The sequence below is a fragment of the Nelumbo nucifera genome, chromosome 3 (assembly GCF_055504915.1).
Source record: "Nelumbo nucifera cultivar China Antique chromosome 3, China Antique-T2T, whole genome shotgun sequence".
NCBI classification, from domain to species: domain Eukaryota; kingdom Viridiplantae; phylum Streptophyta; class Magnoliopsida; order Proteales; family Nelumbonaceae; genus Nelumbo; species Nelumbo nucifera.
Genome location: NC_142651.1, coordinates 64,951,451 through 64,971,950, shown reverse-complemented (window position 1 = coordinate 64,971,950; position 20,500 = coordinate 64,951,451). Strand labels below are relative to the sequence as shown.

At 36.4% G+C, this 20,500-nt stretch overlaps 1 protein-coding gene across 2 annotated transcripts; it reads left to right on the top strand.

Moving 5' to 3' along the window:
* Window positions 1–2,814: 2,814 nt before the first annotated feature.
* On the top strand, window positions 2,815–17,606 carry LOC104587302 (FK506-binding protein 2-like). Of its 2 annotated transcripts, none has more exons than XM_010244850.3 (6): window positions 2,815–2,972; window positions 3,260–3,309; window positions 6,795–6,857; window positions 8,040–8,130; window positions 16,744–16,848; window positions 17,254–17,606. In XM_010244850.3, the coding sequence occupies exons 1-6, from the start codon at window positions 2,903–2,905 to the stop codon at window positions 17,343–17,345; spliced, it is 471 nt and encodes a 156-aa protein (XP_010243152.1). In that variant the 5' UTR covers window positions 2,815–2,902; the 3' UTR covers window positions 17,346–17,606. The 2 variants fall into 2 exon arrangements, with proteins under 2 accessions (XP_010243152.1, XP_010243151.1); XM_010244849.3 differs by lacking the exon at window positions 2,815–2,972 and adding an exon at window positions 2,993–3,128.
* The last annotated feature ends 2,894 nt before the right edge of the window (window positions 17,607–20,500 follow it).

Below are 20,500 nucleotides of genomic sequence, written 5' to 3'. Positions count from 1 at the left end.
TCAACCCGACTAAGATTTTGGGTTCATTTAGCACCAAATTGCTTGTATGTAGAAAACCATTAACTCAAGTTGTATTTGCTACCATTGCCATTCTTCATGAAACATTTGGGGTTGATCTATAGAAATTGGTGTGAAATATGAATTGTCACGTTACATAATCAAATTTTGTATTTCATTCCATCATTATTAAAAAAAGTCTTATTATTTTCCACATTTTTCTATTTAATATGATGAACATATAAAATAAAAGGTATTCCAAAATGTTTTATACTATTTTGTAATTTTTCATCCTTTGTGTTTGCTTATTTATAAAGTATTTATTATTTAATTATGACATCATGGGTTGACCCATGTGTTCTAGAAGGTTGGACTACTGATCGTAACGTAGATAGGAAAAGAATTTCATTTCTGATTAGTTTTAAATTTTGCGTTTCATTTACATCATTAATTCAAATAATTTTTGTTTATTACTCTTATTTTTGTAATATGATAAATATATAACATTAGTGACGCGTCTAAAGTTTTTCTATTTTTTTTGTATTTTCTTAATTCTTTGTATTTTTCTATTTTAAAAATTTTATTATTGAACTATGATTCTAAATTTTTGTCCATTTCCATCATTTATAAAAATACTTATTATGTACCTTACTTAATTTTATTTAATACAACAAATATATAATATTAGATGTATGCCCAAATTTTTCTTAATTTTTTTGTAGTTTTATCTATTTTAAATTTTAATTTAATATTTAATCATGGCATCACAAGTTGACCTGTTTTGACCCAAATGGATGATTTACTTTCCCATCACTTGTAAAGCATTGATTTCATTTTTGGGTTAGTTTTAAAAATATAGTTTTTATATCATTAAAATTATTGTTCATGGATATATATATATATATATATATATATATATATATATATATATATATATATATCCAATGAGAAAGAATGAGAGTAAGAGGGAATATAATAAACTGAAAATTGGTATTTGAATTACAATTTCTACCCTCAGAATGGATAGAAACCAAATTCAAAAAAAAAAAAAAACTGGTATTTAAGAAAAAAATCCAAAAGCCATGTGGAGCTATTCTCACTTTTTTATAGTTGTCAAGAAAAAATCTAGGTTATTTCTTTTTGACGGAAAAAGCCCTATGGAAAAATTTCATTAACATGCTCAGTACAATCAACTGCTAATGTTTCACATAAAAAATCAGGTACAATGGACCAAGTATGGGCACAACTGCACAAGGAATAAAGAGGGCAAACTTAGCAATTTTCTGAGTAGCCTTGTTGCTAGAATGAGGGGTTCAACGAATTGAGAAATGAGGGAGCATTTAAAAGTAATCTGCTATTTGTTATCAAGTTTTTCATACGCAAAGAGGTTCAAGACTTTCCTTCAATAGACTTTTAGGTTGTGTTTGGTTTGAATGAAAAAGTAGGGAAAGGAAGGGAAAAGTAGAGAAACATATACAAACTAGTTAGAAAAAGTTTGCATAGGTTTTCCTACCTATCCTTATATTTTCTTTCAAACCAAACACAACCTTAGCAATTGACTAAAGTCTCCTTCAAATTCAACATAAGAGGCACCCATTTGGAGAGCCAATTGAATTCTAGCTAGTGTTGCTTAGGCTTTGATATCTTTCAGACAACAATTAGGGACTTTCAAGGTGTCGCCATGACAAAGGGAACCAAATGAGTCCCTATAATGGTCACCCCAATACCACCATGCAAATTAATTAGAGCAGCATCTCAGTTTACCTTCACCACTACTTAGGACATTTTATTCAATAAGTACTTATTTGAATAAATATGTATTAATGTATGGGAGTCTTTTCTCAAACCACTTATTTATTTTAAGTATTTATTTGTATTGTAACGTTTGGTGAGCTTATCCCATAAGCACATATATTTGCGGAAATGACAATTATTGTCTCCTAAAATATAAATACTGCTTTTATTTTTATTAATCGCAAAAAAAAAAATCAAATATCAATGTACATACATACATACATAAACTCCTAAAAATTGCTACTTCAGTTCGACAACATTAACATACATTAAAATTGGTATTATCATAAACAATCAAATATGTTTACAAAATCAAAGAATTGGTTTCTATATGCTGGTGGATGAGAAGCACAAAGTACTCTTGTACTTGGCAGGTCATCAACAACTTGGTCTCTTCCATATGTCGCCTATATTGAGGGTACTCCGTTAATTTAAGATTGTTAAGCATTGGTCAAGGAATTCTTGACTATAACTTTGAAGGATGAATAGCAATGGGCATCTTCAAGAGGGCTAATGGTGACTTTGGAATTTTGCTCACTTAGTCCCAGGAAAAATGAGGATGAGTAGTATCTTCAAGGGTAATTTTAGAATTTTGAAAGTTTTAAATTGCATATAATTTAGGAATAATGCTAATAGCAGGTCATAAAGACAATTTTAAGGGTGATCACAGTTTGGTTAATTGAGTCATGGGTCTATTTTTTATTTACCAGTTCGTTGATTTTCAATTTTTTATATTTATAGTATATTGTATATATAAATATAATATAAAGTAGAAATATATATAAAATATTATTTTTAAATAATAAATAATATTTTATATATTTATATATATAATACATATTTATTAATTTATAATATAATATGTAAATATACATAAAACCGAACCGATACCTTAAAAATACCCAATTGAAGTCAAGTTGGAGTGATAAAGTCCCAAGTATTTTTTTTGGCTTCCAAAGTATAATATTCAAGTTATCCAAAACTTCAAACTTATATATATCTTTCTTTCTCCTCTCTGCACGTGCCACTCAAATCAGTGTTATACTTATATGAATGATTCAGATTGGACTCTCGAAGTCAGCAGTCTGCACGACTCCACCAGACAGAAAGAATGGCGAAGACGAAAGTCGGCTCTTTAATCCCATCACTTCTAACTCTATTGTTGTTTTCAGAGATTTTGGGTAAAATATTTTATTCGCATTAAGCTTATTTTCATGAAACCTAAAAGCATAGTCGAATGGTTCTTAACAGTTTTAAGCCTTTAGCGCTGACTAAGACGAAAGTCGGCTCTTTAATCCCATCACTTCTAACTCTATTGTTGCTTTCAGAGATTTTGGGTAAAATATTTTATTCGCATTAAGCTTATTTTCATGAAACCTAAAAGCATAGTCGAATGGTTCTTAACAGTTTTAAGCCTTTAGCGCTGACTAATCAATTCTGTTCTCTTTCTTCTTCTTATTTTTTTCAGTTTCTGCTAAGAAATCTGGTGATGTTACGGAATTACAGATTGGCGTGAAGGTATGGTTTACCTTCCATTTGCTTTTGTTCCTTATTTTGTTATTCAATGGGATCGAGATCTGCTTTTGGTGATTCATTTTTATTTCTAATAGAAAAGTTTATATGGGATTAAAGAAAACTTCAAACCTAGATGTTCTAGTTCATATTCTTTTAGAGATAGGTGGTCCATTATTAACACGCAATCATAAATTTCAAAATGGGATGAGGATCTTTTGAATCCTGTAGAAGATCCTAGGCAGTAGTTGTAGATGCGGCAGGCTAATTGTTGAAAAATCTCTTGTACATCTTTTCTTTTTCTGGAGCATGCTGAAAAAATGTTCATATTTATTACTATTATTGGAAAAATAAAAACAGAAAAACAAAGATGTTGGATTGCAAATACCCAGAGCCTTGCTCAATTAATTGTCTCTTATAATATATCCCTTATGCTTGCCAGAAAGAAGTACTGCATACTTGTAGTTATGGCTTTGTAAAGGGCTCTCATATGTAATTTCTTTTTGAGTGAAGCTCTCCCTCTTTTATAATACAAGGTATAAAGTTTTACCTTTCAGATTTTTTACCATAAATACAAAATGCATCCACTTTTTTATTTCTTTCGGCTGTGTATATATGGATGTAAATGAAGTAGAGAAGAAATGTTTCCACTGTAAAGGGGCGAAAACCCACTGTTCGAAGATAGAACAGCAAGCTTTACAATACAGCAGAGCTCTCTACAACCAGATCTGCAAAGGAAAACTCCCTTGATCAGTTTTATACATTACAGCATGGACCTAGACAACCCCATTCTGAGGACTCTCTCCCCACCCCCATCTTGCTAGGGAATCAACCAACATATATGCACTCCTAGGAACCCCTTTGAATGAGGTATTCAAGGAGGCACTGGTGTGTCCGGAAGCACGTCGTTAAACACTTTGGAGCACCAATTTAAACATTTATAATTTTATTCCGATTCTTAAACAACTACTAACGCAATAAAGTGATGAGAATGGGTCATATCCACAGGGAAGCAAGGGAAAAATATTTACATACTTAGATCTGAGAGAGAGAACACAAAGGGTAGTTGTAGAAATATAAAATTAATTAATTAAAAAAATGGAATTCATTAAAAACAAATTCGAACAGTACTAAGAATAACAAGTGCATAAAAATTAATAAATAACAGAAACAAATAAATAAAAGGAACGAAATAAAAATGTCTGAGAATCCGATCAGAGGTAGTAGTCTCAGGATCTCTCCTTCGACCCTCGAACTTCTTGAGCTAGGCCTTATGTCTTACCTGGCAGAATTTCAGAACTACAGAAAAGAAATAAAGTACAAATTAAATCTAATAAAAGTAAAATTTGCAGGAAGGAAAAATGAATTGGAAATTAAAGAACAGAAAGTAATTCTAAAACTAAAGAAAAGAATGATTGATCAGATCCTGTGGCGGTAGCTGCAGATTGGTTGAACAGCTTGCAGCAACCCCTCCTGACAAGAACTGGACGTCCTCTCCTTTTACAACCCTTGAACTCCTCAAGAAACCTTAGCCTTGTTAACTGGGCGAATTGACCAACCCTTTCTACAGGGCCCCTGGGGTCCTTTTTATAGAGAAGGGTGGGCACAACTGGGAATAGAGAGAAAGAGGGGGGCGGCAACTGGGTTTTAGCAAAAATATGGGTGCCCTAGGGTTTAAAATGAAGGGTTAGGATGGTTCTAGGGTGATCCTAAGGCTAGGAAGAAAAGGTTAGGGGTGGCTAGGGTTTGTTAAGAGTGAAAAGAATGGATTAAAAGGCGCCTTAGGGTTTGCTAAGGTGTGGGGAGCATGCTAATATAGTAGGAGGGGCGCCAAACTGGGTTTAGCAGCTAGGAGGCGCCCTCCTGCTTTCAGTTTTTCACAAAAACACCCCCTCTCTTAGTTGGACTTCACACCAGCTTTTCAAAATCTGCATTTCAGCCATGAAAACTTCCCAGTTTTCCCCAGAATTTGCATAGAGACCCTTAGAGGCCACAACATTGCATTTAACTGGGAAAGGGGCACATCTTGACTATTCTAAGGCCGAAAATACCCCTGAATTGATGCCCTTAAAGCATCAAAATGCAGAGTTATCAAGCACCTATGGAGACGGCCAACCTCACCATGGGCTTGAACTCCCACAGTATTTGATATTGTGTCTTCAACCAGCTTATAACAGTTTGTCAGTTCCTTCTATAACCACAATTTTCAACCCCTGCTGCTTCATCATCTTCAACCCTTTGGATTTGAGATCACACTTTTGCTCTTAGGCCCCATTCGTTTTCACTTACCTGGGTAAGTATGTTTACCTGGGCAAATGTTTCCCAGTAAAACTTGCCCGGGTAAGTGAGGTTCGAGCGTTCTTGTACAATACAGATTACCTGGGTAAAGAGAGAGGCGGGAGGGAGGTAGTGTTATCAGCACGTGGGTAAGTTTCTTACCCAATATAGTGGGTAATGAACATTGGGATAATGGTCAATTTCCTGGTTGACCAACTTACTCCCCTGCTAAATACCAGCAACGGGACCTTAGTGACTTCCCCTAACCCATTGGACCTGAGAAACTGAGAATTATATTGCCCCAATGATCCCTTATAACACCCCCACACCAGAGATACTTGGATTTCCAAGGCAACATCCATCACAGTTGAATTTGACGAACCTTCTTTTGGAGGACTCCAATCCAACATCCTTCTCTGTTTGTTAAAATGATAGCTGGCCACTGTTTGCCATTCCCTAAGCAAGTCAAGGATAGAGACCCCCTTAATATCCTTTGTTACTAATTCTCAGTGAACCACCCTTATCATTGTTAGTTCTATTACCTCCTCCTTTGACTTGTACTTCTCTTAAAAATTTATAGAATTCCTTTTACACTACAATCCCCATAGAACAACCACCCTTATCATTGTGAGTTCTATTATCTCCTCCTTCAACTTGTACTTCTCTTCAATAATTCTATAATTCCTTTTACACCACAATCCCCATAGAACAACCACCCTCATACATTGTGAAAGAACTTTCTCTCCTGGTAGACTGACCCAACAAATCTATCTCAAACAAATCCACCACCTCATTTGGCATCGCCCAAGATGTTCCTACCAAAGGAAAAAAGTGTTGCCATACCTTAGAGGCATAGGGGCAATGGAACAATAAGTGGTTGGTATTTCTCCAAAGGAGAAAGAGACCAACCTTCCACTTCCTTTGGAGATTTTCACATGCAATGATGATTTGGTTGGCAGCTTCCCAACAGAAAATCTTGACTTTAGGGGAGATGGCATGTCTGTCTTATCATATGTTACTTAAGTTCTGTCCTTCATAATGGCAGAACACTCTTTCATTGTATTCGGATTTCAGAGTATCAGCCAACTTTTTTTGTTCTTTCTTTTCTATCTCTAATTTTCTGCCAAAAAGGTATTATCACATTCTTTATCTTGTTTACAGACTTTTTCCTGCTTGGTTATCTTCTAATTTGATCTTTGTTTTCCTTGTTGCAGTTTAAGCCAGAAACTTGTGATATTCAGGCTCACAAAGGTGACATAATCGAAGTACACTATCGGGTAGGTGATAGTTGCAATAGGAAGAATAAATGGGATATGTTCTAATAAATTATTTTTTTTTTTATTTTGAGATTTCATTGGATTTCACGAAATTCCAGTTTGTTTTAAGGTACTAGAACAAAAAACTAAAAAAAAAGATAAATTTATTTTCACCTTCATATTTCATAAAATTTTCCAAGCACTAAAATTTTCTTTGCTATTTGTTGTATAGTATTTTCGTGATTTATTTCTTCTATCTATTGTATATATTTTTTATGCAAATGATTTTTCCTATTTTGAAATACTTTTCCTGCATTTTTAATATTTTAAAGACTTGGTTCAAATAATTTATATACTTTAAAGAATTGATGAAAATATTTCTATATTTAAACATGCTTAGCTTTATTGTGAAAAGTAATTGAATAATGCATAAAATCATAAATATAGTCTGCACTCTTCACCTGTTGCGAAGGAAGAATGAGAGAGTATATAAAAGAAATATTTGACCTTTTTATATGTAATTTGGTTTATCATTTGCTAATTATATGTATATATAGAGACTAATATATCTAAGTTATATGAATAAATCTATAACAGAAAAAAAAGGATTCTGTAATTTTTTACCAGACGAATTATTTATGAAATATTTGTTCTCGTATATAATTTACAAATCTTTGCTGAACTGTTGAAAAATATGGAAGATTAATGGTTTCTCAAAAAATCACCAGATTGATAAATAATTTAGCAAATAAATAAAAGTGCTGCTCACTTCTGTACCCCATTATTATGGATATCTTCTAAGTTCTAACATCTTATGCAAATGTTAAAACTTCCTAGTCATTTTATTTATCTTACCAGCTCTATTGTTTTTTTTTTTTTTTTTTTTTGTGAGCAATTTTAGATAACATATGTTCTGATCCTAAATTTCCCTGTTGTAAAATGACTTAGGGCTATTTGATAACTGCTGAAATAGCTGAACTGAATGACCTATTGCATTGTCTTTTATGTTCAGTTTGGAAGGAGTACAAATGCAAATATGTAGAGTGCAAAACCTTGTATTTTGTATTATTTTGTTTGTATTTGTACTGTACATATTTGTATTTGTACCTTTTCCAAACTGAGCCTTAGTGAATAGGTTTTGAAGGAGGTTAAAGCTTCCATATCTGCACTTTATTTACTGATGCTATCACTCTACACATGCAGGGAAAACTCACGGATGGAACTGTTTTTGATTCCAGCTTTGAAAGGGATGATCCAATTAAGTTTGAGCTTGGCAGTGGCCAAGTTATTAAAGGTGTGTGATAAACTGATATTGATTGTGACTGCCCCCACACTAAATAAGAAAAGAAAAAAGATAGAGAAAACAGAGAAAAAACACACAAAGAAGAGCAAAGGAAATTATCTCTCTTTTTCCTTATATTGTAAACAAGTAGGAAATGAAAATAATTGTTAGAGATGACAGAATGATGATGAAATTTCAAATGTATTGCTGATCAAAAACTAAAAAGAAAAGAAATTTCAAATGTATTTCATACTACAGCTTCATCTAGCCTCACATACTAAGAGCCTAAGGTACATTCTCTGAAATATCATTCTATCAGAAGGACATTCACATTAGTTCATCTTTCCTTGCCATTGTAGTACAGATGTATATATGTTACATTGTTACAGAACATGGTTTTATGATAAATCTGCTTTCAGCACTTAGGCTATTTATGAGATAGTTTATTTCAAATATTTAATGCATTCAGCAATTCAAAAGGGGCTATTGATTGGTGTAATGGTAACCTCAGGATATCAAGCATTAAAACGAGGATTTGAGTCTAAGAGTGGCCACTTTACACAAAAACCCCTCCCAACAATAGTTAGGAGTTAGGACCAATGGTTAATGGCCTTCTTTTATTCAGCAATTCAAACCAATGTTCTAAAAACTGACCTGGAGGCCAAACCACTTTTCCCTTTGGGTGGGGTTCAGCATTTATTTTTTTATAGGAAATGTTAACTTTCATTGATAACAAGAGCTAAAGATTACAACTGTCACCATCCATAGGTCGGATGGAAAGCCCTTAGTCAAAGTCAGTCTTACAAACAGGCCCAAAACAACTCCTACCTATTTACTCCTTGTTTAGCTAGAGCATCAACAATTCCGTTTTCTGATCTTCTTGTCCATCTAAACTGCACCCCAAGTTCCCTTGCTAAGCCCAAGATTTCCCTTAGCTGTTATCTGAAAGGCCACATGCCCAAACTTCTTGCTTGCATCCAACCAATGTTTTAAAAGGCCTGGGAAGCGTATGCATAGAGGTGCGCCTCTAGGCGAGGTGCCCCCAAAACGCCCTGAGGAGTTGACACCTCTGAGGCGTACGCCTCAGGTGCAAGAGGCATATGCCTCATACGCTTTTTTCATGAGGTGTGCTAGAGGCATTCATGCACACCTCATAAAAAAGACAAAAAAGAAGAAAAAAGAAAGAAAGAGAAGAAAAAAAGAGAAAAAGAAAAAAAAAAGAAAATGAAAGGGAAGGGAAGAATAGATAGATAAGGGGAAAGAAAGTGGGCCAGGGGCTCTGCCCCTGGACCCCTTTTCAGTTCAACCACAACATTTCAGCCACACCATGTGCCATGGCTCTATACTCAACCTCTGCATTGGACCTAGCAACCACAACTTTCTTTTTACTTCTCCAAGTTACCAAATTACGTCCAACAAAGGCACAATAACCTATGATAGATCTTCTACCATCAACCGAACCTGCCCAATCAGCATCTATATGTCTCTACCCCTAAGAAACCATGCTTGGAGAAGAGAATACCTCTACCAGGGAATTTTTTTTAGACACCTAAGAACCCTCTCTGCTGCTACAAGATTAGTTCTAGGAGCATGTACTGGCTTAGCACTCCCACTACATAGGCAATAGTAGGCCTAGACATAGACAAATATAACAATCTTCCAACAAGTCTTTGAAATTGTCTCACACTAGAGAGGGGCTCACCACCTTCTTCCCTAAGTTTATAATTAACATCAATTGGAGTATCAATAGGTTTACCAATCATGTAAAAAGGTATAGGATGTACATCCTTTGAGAAATAAAGATGCCTTTATCTGATCTTGCAACTTTAATTCTGAACAAATACATTGGGGGGCCTAGATCTTTTACTTCAAACTAAGCACCAAGAAACGCTTTTAGCTTTAGAATCTTTGACTCTTAGTTCCCTGTAGTAACAATGTTGCCTACATACACAATAAGTATAGCAACCAGATCACCTTCTCTCTTCATGAAGAGGGTATGATAACTTTTGACTCTGTTTGAAACCAAATTGTTTAACAACATTATTAAACCTATAAAACCAAGCTCTAGGTAATTGCTTCAAGCCTTACAACAACTTACTTGAAAGAAGAAGAAGAAGAACTGTTTACTGTATTACAGGTTTGAAGAGAAGAAAAGAGAGAAAGAGAGAGAGAGAGAGAGAGAAAGAGTTAAGAGAGGAGAAAAGAAAGAAGGGGTTCAGTGGTGAATGATCTGCTGCCCCATACACTTCTTTATTTATAGCTTTTAGGATCCTTACAAGAATAGGAAATAAACAAAAATTAGAAACAATAAGGCCAGCCAGTTCAACTTAACAAAAATTAAAACTTCTAACAACAGAAATTAGAAACTAAAGAAATTAGAACTACTAAAAAGAAATTAGAAACTACTAATAAAAGAAATTAGAAACAACTAGGTGTGGGTATGAAACCACACACACTAGAGTCTGAGTGTGGGTATGGAACCCCACACCCGTGGCTAACCAACTATTTCTTCAAACTTCTTGAGATGACGAACTTTCCCTTCAATTTCCTTTGACAAAAAATCTGGAGGTTTAACTATATGCACCTCCTCCTCGAGATCACTGTTCAAGAAGGCGTTCTTAACATTTAATTGATGTAATTTCCAGTTAAAGATTGCAGCAAGGGAGAGAAGAACATAGATGGAGACATGGAGTTCATTGTAACAACTGGAGCAAACATCTCCGTGTAATGAACTCCATATGTCTAGGAGAAACCCTTGGCCACCAACCTAGCTTTATATCTTTCCACTAAACTATTGACACAATGCTTGACAATAAACACCCACTTGCACCCCATAGGTCTCTTACCCTTAGGAAGGCCAACCAAATCCCATGTGCAAATCTTATGAACAAAATTTTCAAGGCACCATGGCGAGGCTAGGCAACAGGGGGGCGCCTTGTTGCCTAGTTGCCGAGGCGCCCACTTAGGCGATGGGATTTTTTTAAGTAAAAACCACATATCCTAGGGTAGATCCCCAAGTTCCATAACCATCTTTCCTTAATAACTATCCATAATTTTCATAATTTTAAACTTCATGTTTAAGTCTAGAAAATCAACATATTTATGAGAAGAAAAAGAAGAAAGAAAAAATATTCAAAACATATAGGGGCTGAACCCCTATTTTTGTTATAGGAAAAGAAGAAAAGAAAAGGTGGAAGAAAATAATAATAACCCCTATTTTTGTCTAATCACAAATGTGTTGATTAGACAAAATTTTAAGTTCTTCCCTTATTGGTTCAGATTTTGAAGTCTTTGAGGGTTCAATACAACAGTTAGCAATGTTTGTGTTGATTAAACCCTAACAAATAAGAAATTAGTTTATAAACACAAAAATGAATATTTTTGTAATAATGTTTATTTTATAATTATAATCTCAAAAACATGACAATATAAAAGTATTTTATACGACGATATACAGAACTACTTGGCGACTGGGCGAGGCGAGCCACGAAGGTCACCTTGTCGTCTTGACAACTATGCTTATGAAGAGCATCAATTTCCTCTAACATAACATTCTTTCACTCAGGACTATTTAGAGCCTCTGCAACAGATTTAGGAATAGCGACACTAGAGATATGCACTACACTTTAGGTTTACCTCCTAAGATTCCACTTGTTTAGGAAATGCAGTGTCAAGTATCTCTTCACTTGATGGTGTATGTTGCTCTTGTTGATGACATGGAGGACAAGAATGAGACTTGGACCGAGAGTAAACACGTTTGGCAGGAACATGAACCGAAAGAGAATGACAAGTAGTAACAGAAGGACAAGAGCTGAGGGAACAAGGACATGCTTTTCCTCCTGACTACAATTCTCTCCCTGAGGAGAAGTAGGAAAGAAAGACTGAGACTCAACAAAGGATACGTACATAGAAATGAATGTCTGCCTAGAAGAGGGATCATAACACTTATATCCCTTTTGGGTGAGGGATAACCAAGAAAAATACAAGGAATGGAATGGGGATCAAGCTTATCACGAGATGGGGACAAATCCTGGATGAAACATCGACATCTAAAGGTACGAATAGTAATAGAAAACAAAGGGGACTTGGGAAACAAAAGTTGATGTGCGGCCTTAAACTTGAGAATATGTGTGGGCATCCGGTTGATAAGAAATGCAATTGTCAACACGCCATCATCCCAAAATCTTTTAGGAGCATGCATATCTAACATCAAACCACGAGCCACTTCAAGGAGATGTTAGTTCTTCCTCTCAACAACACCATTCTGTTGAGGAGTTCTTGGACATGTGCTTTGATGAATAGTACCATGCTAAGAAAAAAACTGATTTTGATCACCTCTAAAATATTCATGAGCATTGTCTGAGTGAAATATTTGTACTTCTACATGGAATTGAGTGAACAACTATTCTTTGAAATTAAAATTTGGTCAACAATCTGTCTTATCCTAAATAAAGGCTCCTTGAGCTTGTGAAATTAATGAGGGAAGTACCTTTTTGATCCTTAATGACAACACTTTAGCAATAATCTTATAAATGTTAGTCACTAAACTGATAGGCCTGAAATCTTTTGGGCATCATTCTTCTTTGGCACCAAAGCAATGAATGCTGAGTTCATACTTGATTGATAATTCCCCTCCTATGAAACTCTCTGAACACTTTAATTGAATCCTCCCTAATTATTTCCCATAAATTTTGATAAAAGGCCATTGTAAATCCATCTGGCCCTGGAGCCTTAATCTATTAATTGCACACATTGCCTCTTTTATTTCCTCGTCATCAAATTTTCTTTCCAACCATTCCAGGTGATGATCTCCCAATAAATCCCAGTCAAGCCCTTCAATTGGCCATCTCTCATTAAATGGCCTTATCTAGTATTGCCATCCCCCTCCTTGAACCACTTTTCTCTAGATTTTTGCTTCCAACTGATTTCCTCCCCTAGCAGAATTTCTTCTAATTCCTTCTTCAATCTCCAACTCAAGTCCTTGTCTTCCATTACTGACCCCAAATTCTCCTTTCTTGTCAATTTCTCGAATTTGTGAAATCAAATTAGATTTTTTCTCCTCCACTCTCCCAAAAATCACTCTATTCCATTCTTTAATTTCTTCCTTTATCTTTTGAAGCTTCTTCAGGAATCTCTAACCCCACCTTGGGAGATGATCATGGGTACTCCAAACCCTCACCTTTAAATTCCGGATGGGTGAGCCACATATTTTTAAATCTAAAAGGAGAAGGCCCTCCTATAGTGCTTGGCTGATATAAACAAATAGGCTAATGGTCAGAAATTATCCTAGGCAACGTGCTCCCCAACAAACCATTCCAATGTTCTTCCCAATCTAAGGAAACCAAGAATCTGTCTAACTTAGAGCAAATAGGATCAGCTTGAAGATTAGACCAAGTGAATCTAGTTTGTCCCAAGGAAATATCTGTCAACTCAAAGGCTTCAATAAATTCATTAAATCTCCTCATGCTTGTGGTCACCTTTTTCCCTGTACTATTTGACTCACTAAAGAATCTGGTCACATTGAAATCACCTCCTAAACACCAAGGGCCCTCCTAGAGATCTCTAATATCCTCAAGCTCTTCCCACATCTGCTTCCTTCGCCTATATAAGTTTGGCTCATAGACATTCGTGAGCAACCATTCAAATCCATCTTGCACATTCTTCAACTTTACAGAAACAGAAAATTTCCAATTAATTCTTTTGAGCCTTGTACAGTTTCCTCCTTCCACATGGTTATTATTCCAAGCCACCAGAGTAACAGGGGTTACCAGATCACGACATGGAGTTAGGCACCAAAAGGGGAGATTTCAACAACTCTTTCTCATGTTGTCCCAATTTAGCACACCTATTCCCTGTAACATCAGTCCTAACATGTTGAGAAGTATCCATATTAGCATTTTGTTGTAAAGACTTTGGTCTTGCTTCCCCGACTAGAATTTCAATGGAAGAATTCTGATTCAACTGCATTTTAGCCACTCTCACCACTTTCCTTTTCTACCATTCCTTCAGGGTTCCTTCAAATATTAGCTTTGATACCACAAAACCTCCGTAGATACCCAAAACAGTCTTTCATTCTCAAGTTTTCCTTGTAATAGCGTTTCTTGCTTGTCCCCTGAATAAGCTTTTGGATCATTCGAGCCCATGTCCCCTGAGTCAGACTTTGAAACACAATCCCATGTCTCCTTTCCACTAACCAGCACCTCTCTGCAAACTCTTCGAGAGCTTCAGCGATTTTCTTCCATCCCTGTTTACCTCCTTGCATGCATAGTTCAATTCTCCAGCCTGGTTCTGGAACCACAAAAAAAAATGGCAACGATGATGCCTTCAAAGAATCCCTGGCTTCCCTGTTTAGAATTACCATAGACCTTACTTTTTTTTGAAGATAAAATAAAATTTATTAAAGAAAAACAGAGGAGTTACCTTAGACCTCTTATCTTCCCTTATTTTGAGGCCGAACTTCCACCAGTTTCTTCGAATAGAAAACTTTTCCTTCCACTACAATCTCATTCTTCCACTTGGTCACCAGTGTGATGTAACCTTTGCCATGTCTTTTGCTTCCTGTTCTCTGTTCATGATTGGTTGCCATCTCTCCTTCAACTACTGCTCCATAGAGGCCATTAACATCTCTGAGAAATGGGTTGGACAGAGGGATTTCTGTCCAAATGGTAAGGTTAAAGAAGCTTCGAACATTACTACCTTGATGCTTCTAGGCAAGAGGTTCTGTGGGCTCACCACCTTTAATTTGATCCACTCACAAGTTGCTAGCTCTTGGTTGCTATTATCTGTGCAAATGAAACCTCCACAAGTGTGTCTCCTGTGGATCGGATGACCAATGGGCACTAAACCGATAGGGGAAGGCTTAAGACCCTCATCTAAGTCTTGTTCTGTGACTAGATGGCCTTTTGGAGAGTTTGAGTTGGTATTCGATTCCCATTAAGCAAGATTTAGCGATACCAGGGTCCTTTAGCCAAAACTCCACTTGCTTCCTTTCGAGAGGCAAAAATAAGCAGGTAATGGTTTTGGGAGAGTGATTTTACTCTGGCACTATTAAAGTGTTCTCATTTTGCAGCAGCTCAACATGTAATCTCCCCAGTCTAAAACTTCCCTTGATCAAACCACCAGAACTCCATTTGCTTCCTTTCGAGAGGCAAAAATAAGCAGGTAATGGTTTTGAGAGAGTGATTTTACTCTGGCACTATTAAACTGTTCTCATTTTGCAGCAGCCCAACATGTAATCTCCTCAGTCTAAAACTTCCCTTGATCGAACCACCCTACTAGGTAATTTTTGAGGAATCGTTCTCTTGCATACATGCTTTCTTGCTCAGTGTTGACCCAAATCTCATTTCCTCTACACCATATTGATGCCAACCCTTCTGTAGGCCAGACTCTAGAAATTATTGCTAGAGCATTAGGAAGAGGCCTTCCAGAGCCATGAAAGCGATTACCCTCTACGTTTTTCTTCAGTAATGTGAAAGGAGAGTTCATCTTCATGACTCTGAATCCTGCCATAGTTTGTCAAGTAACCAAATGTATGTGCATATACATACATAAAAGCCCAGTGACATCCAGCTGGTTAAGGAATAACAGTCGGGAAATATTGCAGCTGACCTCCAGCCATTCTGAAGCTTCTTTTTTGAAACCTGGATTACTGGGATTTGAGTCATTCTTATCTAATCATGATTTATTACTAGATTTGGGTTTGGGATAGCTTTTCTCAACCTGAACTCTGTTATGTGGCCCAGTTTGACCTCCATAAACTGGCTCTTAATTGAACAAACTCTTTATCCTGCCTTGCCCTCTATGGGTTTGTGCTGACATTTTCTCCACCAAATTAGTAAGTTGATGGCGTTTTCCAGCCTGAGACCCTGATAGCCACCCAAGTCCTTTATATGGAAATAAAAATTATGTTAGCATGAAAACCTAGCTACCACTGTATATTTCCTTGCAGGGGCTATGTTGTAACTTGTTCTACATGGAATGTATATTTTGGTTGGTGAAAATCAAAATTCATATTACACTTTAATATCGATTATGGATGGTTGGATTGTAGATTAATTAATGCTTTTGTAGGCCATGTTTATTTTAGTTTGTTTGATCCTCTCATGCAATGAAACTAAAGTAGATGAGTAATGTTTTGCTTCATCGTTTTTGAAGGATAGGATCAAAGTTTCTTGGGTAACCATGTTTTTAGGTTGATGTAGATAAGCAAGAAGATTTTCTGCTTTTGATGGTTGGATTGTAGATTAATTAATGCTTTTGTAGGTCAGGTATATTTTAGTTTGTTTCATCCTCTCATGCAACGAAACTCAAGTAGATAAGTAATGTTTTGCTTCATCATTTTTGAAGGATAGTAGCAAAGTTTCTTGGGTAACCATGTTGAAAAGTCTAATCGATGTAGATAAGCAAGATGGTTATCTGCTTTTGATGTATATTTAAGTTATTTAATACAATAAACAACAATGCATTGTGTTATGTGCCATAACACCTTCCCAATTTCCATTGCTATAATACAGGTACAAATGCTGAGACTTGAAACGCCATTGCACCAAAAACCTACTCCAAAAGTACACTATTGTTGATACCCATGACAATTGTCATCTTTTGACAAGATAAGCTTTGTTGCAGGATGGGACCAAGGGCTTTTAGCTATGTGTTTGGGGGAGAAGCGAAAGTTGAAAATACCTGCAAAACTTGGTTATGGAGAACAAGGATCCCCACCTAAAATTCCAGGTAATACTCTTCTGCACTGTTTGTTTCTAAAAGTAATGTTTTTTTGATAGGTGTTGAAGTAATAACATGATATGCCTATGCCATAGATGTATTTAATATTCCACTCCAGGGTGTAAAAAGCTCCTGCTGTTTCCGAATCATCTTTAATAGATTTGATGTATTATTGCATCATGGGTGGAAATCTCAGTCTTCTAGTAAACTTTAGGAACATCTTGTTGCAAGTTCAATTTCTTTTCAAGTTACTACAAATTGATAGCCCCATTATGTGTTATACCAAATTGCATAATATCAAACTTTGAACCAGATAAAACAAAATAAAGCCCTAAGCTTCGAAAAGATGATTGTCTTCTGAATACATCTTCCATCTGGTATAAAAATTCTAATTACTGATTTGAAAAATCACAGGTGGAGCAACACTTATTTTTGATACCGAGCTCGTTGCAGTGAATGGTAAAACATCTGGAGGGAAAACGACAGGTGGTGAAAGTGAGCTATAACTGAGGAAACGTTCCTGAATCCATTGGTAGTTAAAAATTTGAGGAGTTTCCAGAGAATTTATTTGACATTTTCTTAATACTTTGATCATGACTTGATATCAATTGATCTGTAGTTGCATATGATCATGATCAATAAATTTTGGACTTAAAACAGTTAAGGTCTAAAACCATTTGACCTTTGAAATCGTGGCTATGATCCTAGCTTTATCCATGAGGACAACGAGAAATAAATGGTCCAACCGATGCACCAGATCAAAATAATATGAGGCAGCACTTCAATGAATATGATAAGTCACAAGAATGTTCTGTCTCGGCTTTGAACTAGTGTAAGAGGAAAATAAGGGTCCGTTTGGTTTTCTTCTGGAATTGGAATCAGAATTAGAATGGTCTATTCCCAGAGCCTGTTTGGTTCAGATGGGAATCAGAATTGGAATTGGAATAAACTGGAATGAGATCTCATTTCCAAGGGAGGGGGAGGGAATGGCCATTCCTTCAAATAAGAAAATGCCCTTCCACCAGGAATAAGAATGGGATTCTGGTTCTGCCCAGCCAATTGGTTGGAAGTGGAAGGGGCTATTCCGATTCTGATTCCAAACCCCTATTCTCACCAACTAAACGGGTCCTTAGGTAACGGGAGTATATTGAGAAACTCATATTTGAGATGCACTAGCATATAGTATGTTGACGAGTATAAATGACCATTTGAACTTTGTTAAATCAACTAGGATCCCAAATGTTTGTGGTTTAAGGTAGAGTTTGCATCGACTACGGATTGAAATATTTTTCCTCGTTTCTAAGGTATTTTTTCATATCAGTTTTAGTTTGGAAAGAGTACAAATATAAATATGTACAGTGCAAATACTTATAATACAAAATACAAGTTATTTTTTTTTGATAAATATACAAAATACTAGGTTTTGCACTCTACGTATTTGTATTTATACTTCTTCCAAACTGAGCCTCAAGGATTACAAGGAGAATTTCCTGATTTCAACGCATAGTCTTCTCTTTGTTAGCATCGTCCTTGGCTAAAAAAAAGTGAGAAAGATACACGAATTATCATTTGATACGAGTCTTGGCGGGATAAATAAATATTTTTTTCCTTGGGGAAAGAACTAGTGATGACACGTGTGATGCACGGGCTGTTGTTTAAAAATATATTTTTTAAGAAAAAGAATGAAGTAACAATGATTCATTAAATATTTCATAATATTTTTAGTTTTTTTATATATTAAATAGTAGAAAAGAATAAATTGTTTTGAGTTATTAAGCTTCAAACTTATTCATTTTTATATAGCTTAAATATACTAGTATACATTAATCAACTATTTAGCATAAGAATCAATTGATAGTGGCTTACTTAGTTTGGGTCCAACCTAGGGTTCATATTTGGGTTGGAAAGGATTAAGAGTGATTTAGGGGGAAAATAGGGATTTAATAGGGAGGGGAGATGTTACAAACATTGACTATTAAGGTGGGTGGAGAGAGAGAGATTTAAGAATTGACTTATTAAAGAGTAAATATGAATTTTATGAGAGACAATGCGATTCGTGTGGGTTTTAATTGACTTGTTATATTTTTAATGATTTAAGTTAAAAGTAAACATGCACATGTCTAAGAAATGAGAGGTACTTGTGAGCTCTTTGGTAAAAGGACCCCTCACCTCCCTTCTTTCCTCTTTCTATTACTAGTAATTAAGCACGTGCATTGCACGTAAGAAAATTTTCTTCATATTATGTACTTGAATTTTAGATATATAATAGTTAAAATAGAAGTCAAAAGTTTACATAAGTAACAATATTATTAAAAATAAACTTAAATCCTTGTAGTAAATAAGTATGTGCATTGCACGTGGAAACTTTAAATTATAATAACAATTATTATTGATGGTGTGCAATCCGGTAGCTCCTAGTTGGATGGCAGCTCGAAAGTCGGTTGCTCAGGTGGCCGGTCGAACTGCAAGAGAAGTAGGATTAGAGGACCTAGGGTGGCTAACCCGGCGTGGTCACTCCGATGCTTAAGTTAGTAACTGTGATGTTGCGAGCTGATAATTTGACAATAGGAGAGTTAGAATGCACTAAATTGCGTGTACCTGGGTCTCAGGGGTTGGTGCCCTTATATAGATAAATTGTCGTGGGTCTCACAAAAACACCTTTGAGATCCTCAGCTTGCGCCGTTAGGAATTCGTTCTGCCCTGGGAGGTGGATAACATGCTAGCCAATAACGCTTAGTAGGTCCTTTCGATTCGGGCGGGATGAGGATAAGGCCTACGGTCGTTCCGATCCCTGCCAAGGTGCCCAAGACACTCGAGGTGGCCTAACTCACCGAAGTGATATGGAATGCTGATGTGGCAGATGATGTCACAGTCCAATCACCAAGTCGCATCCACATGTCCACTGTTTAGCAGGTCGGGCCAAATCGCTCCTCATTAATTGCAGCCCACTCCCGTGCCAGGGGTCCTGACCCGGTGCAGGGAGGTCATGACAAACTTGGGTGGATTTGGCCCAGTCTCTATCTCGGTCAAAGTCCAATATGGCGGTTAGACCATATTGACCAGTTTGCTCGACCATAAAACTAGGCCGCATATCGGGAATGTGCAGACGTCATGCGGATTACAAAACCCTACAGACGTCAAAACGCACACTCAATCGATTTTGGCCTCGAGAGCCGTGCAACTGGTTTTGATGAGAACCGTTGGATCGAGCAGAACCCAGCCATTTGAGACCGACTATCTTGGCTATAAATAGGGACCTTAGGGTCCCATCTGCCTTGTCCTGTTTCGATTTTTTGCGATTTGGATCTCGGATGCTAATCCAGGTTTGTGGCTTTTGTCTTGCTCCCGAGGTTGGTTCATCGTTCGTTCTTCGGGTAAGCTTCCTTCATTCTAGTTCGTTCTCCTTTTCATAATGAGTAGTAGTAGCAGTAGTTCTCTTAGTGGGAGTGATTCCAGTCAAGCTGAGGGAGTCTCCTCAACTTATGACTATGAGTTCGGTCAAGCTGAGGGAGTCTCCTTGGCTCATGACCATGAGTCCAAACCAGCTGAGGCGGTCACCTTGGTGCACCAAATAGACTCTAGCCCGGCCGAGGAGAATCCCCTAGTTCAGGAGTGGAAATTGTCTCGTAAGAAGGTGTTGTCCTCCAAGTCGTCGGGCAAG